The sequence below is a fragment of the Elephantulus edwardii genome, unplaced genomic scaffold (assembly GCF_000299155.1).
Source record: "Elephantulus edwardii isolate Elephantulus edwardi_28Jun2011 unplaced genomic scaffold, EleEdw1.0 scaffold00044, whole genome shotgun sequence".
Lineage (NCBI taxonomy): Eukaryota > Metazoa > Chordata > Mammalia > Macroscelidea > Macroscelididae > Elephantulus > Elephantulus edwardii.
This window is the reverse complement of record NW_006399794.1, coordinates 10,333,931-10,348,510: the sequence shown is the minus strand read 5'-3', so window position 1 is coordinate 10,348,510 and position 14,580 is coordinate 10,333,931. Positions and strand designations below refer to the sequence as shown.

Genomic DNA, 14,580 nt, shown 5'->3' with positions numbered 1-14,580 from the left:
ATTTTTTATTTTTTATTTTTTTAGCAACTTACACTGCCCTACCAGTGGTGGCACCTAGTGTTAGCTTTCCCCAACCTCATCCAAAGAGGGAGGCTTTCATCCATTAAAGGAGTTGAGGGAAGTTTCTTCACTGTTGATAAGTCATCAGTGTTGAGAATAAGAGGGAGAAAACTTTACTAGAAGACAAAGAACTATGTTAACTGCTTTTTTTGCTTTTAACCCTTGACTGCAAAGCAACAGAAGACTGACACAACCTGGTTGTATAGAATTCCATGGTTTCAAAATGCTTTCATAACCTTTTTCTCCCCAGTTAGATCCTTAAACAATGGCCCAGTGAGATAGATGTTGGAAAGTCTAAAAAGGGGCACTCAATCAAAATTTGGGAAGGTTGCATAAGACCCATAGCATCTAGAAAAGCTTTTACCTCTAGTCCTTTTTTTCTCTTCATCGTATACTGGCAACTCTTTAATATATTTTCATATGTATGAATGGTACTACCTAGTTTAGTCAGTTATTCATATTACAAGATTATTGATTTCTTTTTCTACTCATTCCCTATTTGCTAAATAAATGTTATACAAATTTTAATGGTAAGTATCCCAATATATAGTTGTAATAGCTGATGGGAAAGGCAAATGAAATCTGAAATTTAAACAGAGGAAAGAGAAGTATTTTTGTTTGGTAGTAGTAAAGATAGTCTTTTATTGTTAAATACTGAGGAAATCTGTAGATATTTAAAGCAGTACTTTTCACATCTGTGAATTTATGAATATATTTCTATTTTTTAAAAAGGCTTATATGGTCAGAAGCATCTCTATTCATGGAAAAAGGAGACCAATTTCCTTGGCAAGTAGGCTCTCTCCTAGATGGCAACTTATTTGTCCTCTTAACCTCTAATAGGATCCATCCTTTGTTGTAATAAATTGTCATAAGATCCAGTAATCCTCAGCAACACTTTCCTTTTGGAGAAAACACAAGGGCCACTCTTTCACGAATCTGTTTGGTTTTTACTCCATAAATAATTGGATTCATCATGGGGGGAACAAGAACATAGAGATTAGCAAGCAAAATGTGGACATGCTTGGGGATTTTTCTACCAAAGCGCTGAGCAATGACTGTGAAAATCCCTGGAAGGTAGAACATGAGGATGACACAGACATGGGACCCACAGGTGCTGAGGGCTTTCATCCGAGCATCGTGTGATGGCAGTTTGAAGACTGCCCGGAGAATGAGCCCATAAGAGATGACTATTGTCACCATATCTAGCATAACACTGAGTAGTGGCACAGAGATTCCATACCAAATGTTGATGGTGATATCAGCACAGGCCAGCTTTGCCAGCCCCATATGTTCACAGAATGTGTGGGTGATGATATTTGTCCTGCAGAAGGGCAGACGCTTCACAAGGAAGACAATGGGGAAGACAGTTGCAAAACTCCTGAAAACCACAATACCTCCTATTTTGCCAATGACACTGTGGCTAAGAATGGTGGTATACCTCAGGGGGTAGCAGATGGCGACAAAACGGTCAAAGGCCATGGCTAACAGGATGCCTGATTCGACCACAAAGGCAAAATGCATAAAGAAGAGCTGGGTGACACAGCCACCAAAAGAGATGTCCACATCATCAAACCAGAAGATGCTGAGGGCTTTAGGTACTGTGGATGTGGATAGAATAAGGTCCCAAAATGCCAGCATGGACAGGAAGAGGTACATGGGTTCATGAAGGCTGCGCTCCACTGCCACCACACAGATGAGGATGCCATTGCCCGACACAGCCACCAGGTACATCAGGAAGAAAGGGATGGAGATCCATAAGTGCAGCTCCTTCAGGCCAGGGATACCAATCAGCACAAACATGTCATAATTGACAGTAGAATAGTTAGGGGCAGACATACCAGCATGTTGGTCTGAAACTTTCATCACTTTCTGTGTAAAGAGAAAGAAAGTAAGTTATCTTGTCACCACCAGTCAGCTTATATTTACCAACCTCAGTGGACCCAAGCATCTACAGGAGAAGTTCTCAGTTAATGCATTTTTACTTACTAAGGTTCTCAATTATTGACTTAAATATATTCAGTATTTTGTCTTGATGAGAAAGAATCACAAAGACTCAAGTTCAAATTAATTTTTAAAATGTTTCAAGGAAAAGATAGAGGGTGGTTATTACTTTTTCTCATAATTGATATAAACTTGAAATTATTACCATACATAAATGGTAAAACAACAATCAATTGTATGATCTAAGCATCTTAAGACAGGAAAGAGTATTTTGAATTTTTGTAAAATTATATAAAAAAGAGTAAAAACAAATAATTTATTTTACTGAACTAGTTAGATAATAATTTTAGAATCTAGCACAGATGTTTAGGTAATCAACAAATATCTATTATTAACCTAAAATGTGTGTAGAGAAATCGACATGAGCATGCAGGGATAAGAGAGTTCAGAAGGCAATAACACAGAAGTCCTACATATAATTTTATGAAAAACATGAACCTGACTGTTACAGTAAGTTCCTTTCCTCTCATCTATGCAGCAAATTACACTTGTTGTTGGTAGGTGCTGTCATGTTGACACCTATTACTCAAAGCAACCTTGTGAACCTGGTGATCAGTCAATATTCTGCCCATAATATCCTTAAGTATTGTTAGCTTGATGCTTGAATTTATTCTTTCGTTTCTTCTGCTTAAAAAATTCCAAGCAAGTTCAGCCCTTTTGATTTTCCAACTGCAGCCTATCTAGGCCATGGTCTTCCAATTCTTTGCTATGTATCAGAGAGCAGGAAAATAACTAAAGATGACAGAAGAAGAGTCAATGCCTTTGAGTATTGAGCATACCATGGACCACCAAGAGAACAAACAGTTCTGTCTTGGAGAGAGTGAAACCAAGTTTCTCCTTGGAGGCAAGGATTTTGAAGCTCCATCTCACATTCTTTGGGCACATGACCAGAAGGGACCAGTTCTTGGAGAAGGAAAGGAGGAGGGACAGTGCAGGTGAGAAAGACCTCAATTGAGATGGAGTGACACAGTAACCGGGGTAGTAGTCAGAGTCGGTGAAACTGGCTCAGAATAGGGCTCAGAATTCAGAGCTTTTGTAATCGGGTCACTATTAGTTGTGAGTGACTCGATGGCACGCAACAGCTACAACAGTCGTATGAACAACAGATCTGAACCTTGTCCTGTCCTGCACCCTCCTCATGACCTCCACCATGCTCGGGCTTATTGTGATAGTCACCATGTCATTTCATCATTTCATCTCTTGAGAGTCATCCCTTTGTTGACTCGTTGATCCATGTCCAAAGTATGTCAGACGAAGTTTCCCCATCCATTTCAGAAGAACTCTGGTTACACTCCCTCTAGATTTATTTGTTCTTTTGACAGTGCATGGGATGTTCAATATTCTTTGCCAACCCACCAATTCACAGGACTGATTTTTCTTCAATTTCTTGTATTCCTCATCCAACTTTCAGATGCACACCAACCAACTGAACCAGCATGGCTTGGACCAGGTACATCTTAGTCTTTAAGCCAATATCCTTGCTCTTTAGCACTGTAAAGAGGTCCTTAACAGTTGATTTCCCCAATGCAAAACATCTTTTCATTTCTCTACTGCTGCTATGGGTGTTGATTACAGATCCAATTAAAATGAAATCGTTGACAATTTCCGTTTCTTCTTCATCTGTCGTGTTTTGTCTATCAATCCAGTGGTGAAGATTTTGTTTTCTTGACACTGAGATGTAATCCATAATAAAGGCTGTACTCTTTGATCTTCAGTAAATGCTTCATATATTCTTCACTTTCTGTAAGCAACGTTGTGTCATCTGCATAACACAGGTTGTTGAGTATTCTAATCCTGATGTCACATTCTTTTTCATAGAGTCCAGCTTCTTGAATTATTTGCTCAGTATACATATTGAGTAGAAATGGAGAAATATTATAATCTTAGCATATATATTTTCTGATTTTAAACCATGCAGTGTTCCCTTGTTTTGTTTGAGTAGCTGCTTTTTGTTTTATGTTAGGTTTTGCATAAGCACAATTAAGTGTCTTAGGATTCCCATTCTTCTCAATGTTATGCATAATTTGTTATAATCGAGACAGTCAAATGTCTTTGCATAGTCTGTAAAACACAAGAAGACATCTTTCTGGTATTCTCTGCTTTCAGCCAAGATCTATCTGGCATCAGCAATTATATTCCTCATTAATACAGTATTTTCTGAAATTATGAAGCCCTGTGTTGATTCTGACTAATAGCAAATACATGTGACAAATTAGGACTGTTCCCTTAAGATTTTCTTGGCTGTGAACATCTTGTCTAATGGGTAAGTTCAAACCACCACTAATTTGATTAGTAGCTAAACACTGAACCAGTACATCCAGTTGTTGTTGGTGGTGTTTAAAAAAACCGGAAGATCATCCCTATTGAATCAGAACTGACTCATAGCTCTCTCTCTCTCTCTCTCTCTCTCTCTCCAGAAGGTTTTCAGGGTCCTGTAAATCTCATAGGAGGAGATTTCTCATCATTCTCCCTTGGAGCTGGTGGTAGATTCAAACCACTGGAGACACTGCCTTTGAGTTAGCCAGTTCCTACAACTAGGCCATCAGTGCTCCTTCTTGATCAGTGTAAGTGCTATCAAGCCAATTCCAACTCCTAGTGACCCTGTGTACCACAGAATGCAATTCTGCCTGACTCTGTGCCATCCTCATAATCTCTGCCTCTTTACGTCCAGAGTTGCAGTCATTGCATCAGTCGATCTTATTGAGGGTCTTCCTCTCCTTTGCTGACCTCTTGTTTTTCTAAGTGTAAAGGTTTTTTCCAGGGCCTGACCCCTCTTCATAACATGGCCAGAGTAAGTGACATGAAATAGCACCATCTGTGCCTGGAAAGGCTCTTTGGTGGCACTTCTTCCAAGACAGATTTACTTTTCCTAAAACAGATGAAGCTTTGTATTGAATTTTACCAAGGTTAGCTTAAAATTCTTTTATCTATCAAAGATTTTTATTTAGTCACAAATGTCTAAACTTAATTTCCTCAAATACTGTAACTTTGTAATTTGAATAACTATAAAAAATGTTAGAAGTGCAATAGGAATCCGAGACCAACCATTTCTTTTTAAACTCTTCTTACTTATAATAGATTTAATAATTTATTCTCTTGATATGTTAGTTTTAATTGTTGTTCCCCCCCATGACTGCTTATGAATGTAACTAGCAAACAAGAAAATTCTGTCCTTGAAGGATAATAGTGCAATTTATTTTCCTCAAAATTTCCTTCTAGAAAGAGTAAACTTAAACAGTTTCGTGTTCTTCTACCAAAAACATTACCAAAAATGTCATTACTTGTACAACTTTTCATCTTAAATGAAAATTTCAAGTATTGCTATGAATACTTTGTGTGTCTGAGAGAAACAAAATTGGTATAAATCAAAGGGCTTCCAATTAAAAAACTTACAATAAAGACTAAAAGAGAATTTAATCTCATCCCTTAATTGTGCATTCCCAGATGTAGAGTTCAAAAAATTAGAGAGAGAAGCACCACAAACTCACCAACTCCATTTTCAGTCAAATCAGTCCCTCAAACCTCTCACCTACAACCTGCCACACAATTGGAACACTGACTATTTCTGTGGCTGTAAACTCAGACACATAATTACTAAAACAAGGAAATATTTTTCTCCCAAGAGGGTTAGAAAGATTGAAAAAATATTCATATGGTTGAGAATAAAAAAACAAATCTCCTTCTAGGAATCTTTGAGAGCCACTTCCACATGCTGAATGGATTCCATTACTGATAAATGAACACACAATGGGATATTTGAGCTGTGGTGCTGGAGAAGAGCACTGAACATTCCACGGATGGCCAAGAGAACAGACAGATATGTCTTGGAGAGGGTGCAGCCTGAGTGCTCTTTGGAGGCAGGAATGATAAGGCTTCACCTCACATACTTTGGACATGTTGCTGGGAAGGGCTATTCCTCAGAGAAGGACATAATGCTGGGAAGGGTGGAGGCTGGCAAAGGAGAGGAAGAGCCTCAACTAGGTGGATTGACACGGTGACTGCTGCAGTGGGCTCCTGTGTGTCAGAAAGTGTGAGAATAGCACAGGAGAGAACAGGGTTCCGATATTTTGTTAAGGTCGCTATGAGTCATATTTTACTCAACGGTACCTACCAACAATGGGATATATAACACTCTAAAGAAGATCAAATTCAAATTTTCTAAACCTTCCGTTATTTTAAATAGCCTAAAAATTGATGATCTTTATTTTAAAAAAATTGTTTTCTCATTAAAATATAAAACATTTGTTATTAGGAAATATCAACTATTTCATGTTTATAAACATTATTAAAAAGAATAAGGGAGATTATCAGAAGATTATGCATAGTATTAGTGGAAATGTTATATATGCATATATTTGCATAGATAAAATATATGGTAGATGAAACAAGGAACTATTTCAATAGGTAGATGAACAAACAACTATTTCTATAACTAATAAAGCAATATATCATGTTATTTTATCTATCTTATGTGATAATTTCTTTTTTCTGACCATATATATATACTTTTGTGATATTGTTTTACCATTTTTAACTGTATGGCAGTAATTTGAAGAGGTCATTTTGTTATTAACGGGAGTACTGGTTTCAAACTTTTTTCAAATTTTTTAATTCGTAGTCCCAATCCTTAGTCAAGTTTACCTAATGTCATCTCTTATTCACTGCTCTGCTTTTGTGTTGAACTAGCTTTAAGCACATGCAGCATCTGGAGGTATCTCTTGACTTTTTAAGAGAAATAATGAAGTATGGTATTGATTAATACTATCACTTAAAATACTGGTTGATCAGTGCCATAAATTGGTATTATAATAAGAGGAGGTACAGTTACCAAAGAATATAATTGTTGTGTATGTTAACAATATATACTTGTCCTTTAAGATATCTGTCCAATGTTTTTATAAAACTAAGACATAAGGGATTTTCCTTACCTACAAATATAAACCTCTTAGTCAAAAGTATCACTGAGGTGGTGATTTTAAAATATTAGAGTCTATGTTTGTCTATGGGTATTTTGTGAATGCTAAGCTGTGAGGTTGAAGCCAGGCTGCTCCTTGGAGGTAAAGATTCTGAAGCTTCATCTGACATACTTTGGACATGTTGTAAGGCAGGGCCAGTTCTTGGAGAGGGACGGCATACTTGGGAGGGTGGAGGGACAGCACAGAGGAGGAAGACCCTTGATGAGATGGATAGATTCAGTGACTGGGGTAATGGGAGTAGTTGTGTAAGAGATGGTGAGATTGGCACAGAATAGGGAGGGTTTAGCACTATTGTACATAGGGTCACTATGAGTTGCAGGCGACTCTATGGCACATAACAACAACAAAGCTGCAGTAGGTCAAGGACTGGAGCCTTCAATATGGTTTGAAGTTCAATATCAAGAAAGCAAAGATTCTCACCACTGGCAGATTGGCACCATCATGATAGTGAAGAGATTGAGATTGTTGACAGCCTCAATTTCCTTGGTCCTACAATCAACACTCTTGGTACCAGCAGCCAGGAAATTAAAAGACAAATTGCATTGGAAAAGTCTGCTGTTAGAGACCTCTACTAAGAACTGAAGAACAACAATGCCAGTCTGGAGACTAAGGTGCATCTGATACAGGCCATAGTCTTTGCAATTATTTGCTATGTACTAGAAAGCTGGACAATTATTTGCTGTGTATTAGAGTAGGGATAATAGGAGGGTTGATGCCTTTGAGCTGTGGTTCTGGAGAAGAGTATTGAATATACCATGGACTGCTAGGAGAACAAACAAGTTCATCCTGCACAGGGTGAAGCCAGGCTGCTCCTTGAAGGCAAGGATTCTCTGAAGCTTCGTCTGACATACTTTGGGCTTGTTGCAAGGCGGGATCAGTCCTTTTTCAATCTTTTGAAGTTATGTCTATTTTCTATTGTAGTAACAATATCTTTGGCTAAAGGAGCTGTAGATATACCTGGGTGGTGTAAGTGATTAAATGCTCAAGTACTAACTGAAATGTTAGCCATTCAGATGAACTCTGAGATACCTTAAAAGAAAGAGCTGGTGATTTACTTCCAAACATCTCAGAAGTTCAGAATGCAGTTTTACCCTGGAGCTCATGAGGTCATCCTCCTTGCACACAAAAAGGAGAAATTCCTGGTACCAGAAGGATGCAGCAGAGAGAGTCCCAGAACCTCTGAGTCATATCTCTTGCACAACTGATACTCTAAGCTCAGCCTACCTCATCTACTTTTTAGGAAGCTCTTTGAGGCTCAGGCATAAAAGGTTCTCAAACTTAAGCAGTCACAACCCAGTCTTTGGTAAGAACTCAGCCTGCTGGTTAAAGCTATCTAAAAGCTTGCATTTGTCATCTACCCCTATGCAAACCAAGCCCCAGAAAGTGTCTTGGTGACTTCTATGAAAGAGGCCAAATCAGTTCACCCCTCATTGTACAATACAGAAGTCAGTTTCATTGACCATGAATTTACACTCACTCTTAGGGTTCTAAGAAACTGGACATAACCTTAATGTTCATTCTCCAGAAACTTCTCCAGAATAAAAGGCCTTCAGGAATAGACCAAAGGTTCTATAATTCCACCTTTCAAACATTTTTAAATTCTTAGGATCCCTGTAAATAGTTAAGTAGTCTCTGATTAAACCTTTTCACTAACTGAGAATTAACTAAACTCCTAATAACAAGGAGTATTGTGTTAGGTAGAACTTTGGTTGTTCCAACTTCACACAAATAATTTTCCCCCAAACACAGCTGAAAGCAGGTAAAGGCCTCACTTCATAGTCAGTTAACTTGGAATTAAAGTCAGAATCTAGCCACCCAGCAGTTAACCAGCTGCTGATCTGCACTGACCCTATTATATTGGAGTAGAACTCTGTGCTCTAGTTGCGTTTCAGAGACTAATAGAGCAGATCAACAGACCTTCCTTCTGAGGTGTCTCTAGGTGGACTTGAGCAGCCAACCTTTCCGTTAGTATTGAGTTCATTAACTGTTTGCACTGCCCAGAGACTCCCAAAGAGGGTGAAATCTGAAAAACACAAAAATGCTATCTTTTCTAACCTATCAAGAGCTTCTTCCTTCCAGGCCACTACTCTGACAATATCTTAGGTTTGCAGCCTTATTTTGAGTTAAAATGGCAAGGATGATAGCCTGCCCTAGAAAAAAAATACATTCTCGTAAAACCAAATCTTACCCAGGTGATTTTGGAATAAAGAGATTCTAGTTCTGTGAGTATGATATTAGAAATAGACTATTTCGACTGCAGAATATCATGAGGAAAGCTCAGAGAGCAAACGCACGGGAGAGGACATTATTCTTGGGAAAGAGCACAGGAAGGCTGAATCTACAGGTACATGTGCAGGCTCTGTCTTCTCTCAGCTGTACCTGGAGGAAAGCTTAATGTAGAATTCCTTGCTTAACAGGGGGATAGTTAATGCTTAGTCACTAAAAAGGTTTAATCAGAGATTATTTAACTACTTGACAGGGGTGCTGGGAATTGCAGAATGTTTAAGAGGTGAGATTAGTGAACTTTTAAGATTTAGTCTGTTCCTAGAAGTCTTTTATTCTGAAAAAGTTTCTGGAAACTGAACAAGGAGATAGTATCTAGTTTCTGGAACCATAAAGGAGAGTGCAACTTTCTTATTAATGAAACTAACTTCCATATTGTCAAGAAGAATGAGCTAGTCTGGCCTCTTTCACAGAAGTCATCCAGATACTTTATTTGTTTAGGTTTGCCTAGGGATGGATGACAAATGCACATTTTTAGATCACGTTAACCAGCAGGTCCAGGTGAGTTGATGAAAGCTGGGCTTGTGCTAACCTTTATGCTTGAGCTCAAGGAGATTCCCAAAATCTAGTTGCTGTTGGGAACCACAAGAGAGATTCAGATCCAGGCTCACAATAAAGGGGAAGAGCAATTTAAAAAAAAGTATACTCCAAAGTAAACAAATATACTTACTTTTCTTCTTACCCTCTTGACCAACTCACAGACAGGAATAGTTTCTTGTAAGCTTGGTAGTTTTGATTACTGCTCTGTGGCCTTAGGCATCCAACCTCATCCAAAAGTCCTGCTTAATCCCATGCAATCTAATTCATTCACCTCCACCCATCTCCTCAGCTGTAGGTGGGAGACTTACCTTCCTTGGATGCAAAGCAGAAAAGCCTGGGAGAATATATTGCTTCTGGAAATTCTCATGGGACTGACCTCTGTGATCTGGGACCTTGTTCTGTCTCCAGCTAAACTGTAGACCAGGATAAAGGAACCAAGAAAACATTTAACCCCTTTTCTGCTGAATTGGTATCAATATTTTGGTTGTTCATACACCTATCAGTAAATGCCATAGATGCCAATAAAACTAAAAACCCAAAACTAATCAAATAGTTGCCAGTAAGTAGATTCTGACTTAGAGTAGCACCATATGTTTAGAGAACTGTGAGTGTGCTGTAGACTTATAAAGATTTGATCTTTGAGAATTAAATCTCTAGGACTTTCTTCTAAGGCACTTTTGCGTGGGTTTAAATTTCCAACCTTTGTATAGGTGTTCAGTCCTTTTCCATTTGTGCTACCCATTGATGCCCTGGCAGTGTGCCCAAGGCACTAGATCCAAGGAGCATTTAAGACCCTGAAAATGAGTTCCCTCTCAATGTTCATTCCTGTGTACCTCACTTAGTTTACTCTTGTACCAGTGCTGGGGAAAGCAGTAAATTTATTTTAATTCACCCGTCTCTCCTCTCAGCATTTCTAAATTCTTATTATTTCTTCTTGGACTAGAATAAAAATTCTCAAACTAATTTTCTTCTCCTAAAGATGAATTCCAAGCTCCTCTTACCTTATCCAAATCGTAAGTCCACAATGCAGGATTAATGAACTTTACCGTATGCCAATTTCCTTTCTCATATTCAAGAGTAAAATCTTTCTTCACTGAGTTTTTGGGATAAATCAAGGAAATCTTTCCTACTCACCTTTTCAAACATTATTTTTTAATGTAATGAATAAATCATTCATTATGCAAAATTCTGTCATTATATATCTAGCCTCATTTTTTTTGTCACTAAGACCATATTTTAGAACTACTAGTCCTTGTTTGTTTCCAATTTTTTCATTCCAGTCACCAATTACTATTAATGAATCTTTATTGCATTTGCTAGAAATTTCAGGCTGCAAATATTGGCAGAAATTCTCCATTTCTTCACTTTTGTCTCTCATGGTTTGTGCATATATTTGCATAAAAAGGATATCAATAGGCCTTCCTTGTCTGCTAACGGATAGTCTCCTATTTTTCACATCATTGTACTTCAGGAAGGATTTTGAAATGCTTTTTTGATGATGATTATCACATCATTCCTCTTCAATTTGTCATTTCCAGCATCATGTGATTTTCTTCAAAATGGCAAATATCCATCTCAGCTCACTTACACCTAGGATGTCAATTTTTATGGATTCTGTTTCATTTTTTCACAATTTCTAATATTTCTCAGCTCCTAATTTTTACAGTACATGTTGCAAGTATTAATTGGTGTTTGCAGCTGTTTCTCTTTATTGCGAGTCTTGCCACAGCAGCAAATGAAGATCATTAATTGGATGAAAGCTTTATTTCATCCACATCCTTACGTAGCCTCTATTTAGAGGAGGCAGCTCTTCCCCACTGCTACTTTGAGTGTCTTCCAACCTGATGGACTCTACAGGAATCAGATTGACTACACTGGTTTAAAAAGACGTTGGAGGATTTCAATATCAGCAGTCTAAATAAGACCATGGGCTGACTATGGAACAGACCATCAACTACTCATATGTACATTCAAAATGAATTGAAGAAAATGAAAACCAGTCATGGGGGTAGGGGTGAGGGTGTGCAGGGATATTGTGTACCAATGAAGGAGTTTTTCTTTTGCTTTTCAAGGAGAGGAGGGAACTGGTGGGGGCGGGCAGGGAGAAAAGTGCAACGATGAATGAATGGAAGTCCAAAATCTCTGTTGATGTTCATTGAAATTAATTAAAAAAAATGAAAACTAGTCCATGAGAACCCAAATATGACCTTTAGTTTCTCCCAACCTAATTGAAAAAAGAAAAAAAAAATCTGAACTGAACACTAATGACCAAAGACCAGATGAGTTGTGGAATGACATCAAGGTCATTGTTCATGAAGAAAATAAATTATTATAAAGACAGGGAGGAAATAAACAATCAAAATTGATGTCATAAGAAACTTTGAAACTTACATTGGAATGAAAAGAAGCCAAAATAAGAGGAAATAATGCTTAGGTAAGAATGCTGAACAGATTTTAAAAGGCACCTTGAGAAGACAAGGCCAAGTGTTCTAATGAAATGGGTTAGAATCTGGAGTTAGAAAACCAAAGGGGAAGAACATGTACAGTCTTTCTCAAGCTGAAGGAACTGAGCAAGAAGCTCAAGCGTTAAGTTGCATTACTGCAAAACCTTGAATGATGTAGGAAGCATCAAAAGAAGATAGAAGAAATACAGAGATTTACTGGACCAAAAAGGATTGGTCAATATTGCATGATTTCAGGAAGTAGCAGTATATGATTAAGAGCCAGTAGTACAGAAGAAAGAGATCAAATCTGCACTGAAGGTATCAGCAAAAAAAAATAATCCCAGGAATTTATGAGGTACCAACTGAGATGTGTCGATGAATAGGTGGGACCCTGAATATGCTCACTAGTGTTTGCCAACAAACATGGAGCACAACTACCTGACCAACTGACTGGAAGAAATATGTATTTGTTCCCATACCCAAAGAAGGTGACCCAAACCATTTAGAAATTGTCAAACAATATCATTAATAAAACATCTTCCTGAAGACTAATGGCTAGAACATTGACAGAAAACTGAGAAAAATGGAAGCTGGATTGAGAATATGTGAAACAAAGGATATCTTTGCTGATGTCAGGTGGCTAAAATCAGAGAATACCAGAAAGAGTTTTACTTGTATTTTTTTAATTTATTATTAATTTCAATGAAAATTTATCAAGACTTTGGATTTCCATTCATTCATTGTTGCACTTTTCTCCCCTCCCAACTGCTTACTTGTGTTTTATGGACTATTAAAAGGCATTTGACTGTGCAGATCATAACAAATTATGGCTAACATTGAGAAGAATGAGAGTGCCAGACCACTTATGTTTATGTGAAACCTGTACACAAACCAGGAAGCAGTTTTACAACAGAACAAGGAAACACCATATGGCTTAAAATTTGAAAAAAATGTGCATTAGGATTGTACCCTTTCTCCATACGCAATCAGTCTTGTTGTTGTTGTTGTTCTGTGCCATCGAGTCACCTGTAACTCAGTGACTCTATGTGCAACAGCCCTAAACCCAGCTCTATCCTATGCCACTATCTCCAACACACCTACCTTTACTACCCTAGTCACTGAATCCGTCAACCTCATAGAGCATCTTCCTCTCCTACCCTGTCCCTTCACCTTCCCAAGCATGACATCCTTCTCCAAGGATTAGTGCCTCCTTGCAACATGTCCAACATATGTCTGACAAAGCTTCAGAATCCTTGCCTTCAAGGAGCAGCCTGGTTTAACCCTCTCTAGGATGAGCCTGTTTGTTTTCTTAGCAGTCTATAGTACATTCAATACTCCTCTCTAACACCATAGCTCAAAGGAATCAATTCTCCTTCTATCCTCCCTAGTCATTGCTCAGCTCTCTCATGCATAGCAAGTGATTGCAAGGACCATGGACTATATCAGGCACACCTTAGTCTCCAGAGTGACACCATTGCTTTTCAGTACTTTGGAGAGGTCTCTAACAGCAGACTTTCCCATCACCTTGATTGATAATATTTAATCTATTTGGCCTATGATATTTATGCATTCTTATTAGTAGATGCTATCGATATATCTATGTATATAGTAGAACCAGCAGAGCTCAGAATGATATGAATTTCTTAATCATAACCAAACACCCTGAGGGAAATAAGTCCTGGGGTTTTGGGACTGTAGTATGAGGGGGCATCAATGCACATAACATAGCCCATAAAGACAATGCTCTACATTCTACTCTGTTGAGCAGCAAATGGGAAGTGGAAAGTTTGTGAGCAGCTGTCTAAAGTGCAACTATTATTCTATCTCTGTCTGTATCAAAAAAGGGGAAAGTAAAGATGCTTAGAAATAATTACGCCACACAGAGACCAACTATCACAGCACAGCATAGACAGTAGGAATTTGAATCAGAACTTTTGTTGGAACAATTAGTATCGGAGCTACAGGAACATAAAGCCGTGCCACACCACGGTCCCACAGCGGACCTGGTCAAAGCCAGAAGCCACTAGCTGAGCTTTTGTGGGACTCTTTTGAAAGGAAAAAGCTTAGTGGGGAAATTGGCTGAAATCTCTTAAGCCCCACTAAGACCCACTGGGTCCGTTGCACTATGTAGACAGTAGGAGTTTACATCAGAACTCTTGTTGGAGCAATTAGTTTTGGAACTACATGCACATAAAGCCGTGGTCCTGCCGCAGACCCGGTCAAAGCCAGAAGCTGCTAGCCAAACTTTTGTGGGACTGTTTTGAAAGGAGAAAGCT

The 14,580-nt window shown here is 38.3% G+C and overlaps 1 protein-coding gene across 1 annotated transcript; it reads right to left on the bottom strand.

The window, feature by feature from the left end:
* Window positions 1-945: 945 nt before the first annotated feature.
* On the bottom strand, window positions 946-1,896 carry LOC102870923 (olfactory receptor 52B2-like). The gene has a single exon (XM_006885652.1). The coding sequence runs from the start codon at window positions 1,894-1,896 to the stop codon at window positions 946-948; it is 951 nt and encodes a 316-aa protein (XP_006885714.1).
* Window positions 1,897-14,580: the final 12,684 nt, after the last annotated feature.

Excerpts from the sequence above, each read along its gene's own strand:
- LOC102870923 (XM_006885652.1), bottom strand. The coding sequence starts at position 1,896 with ATGTCTGCCCCTAACTATTCTACTGTCAATTATGACATGTTTGTGCTG.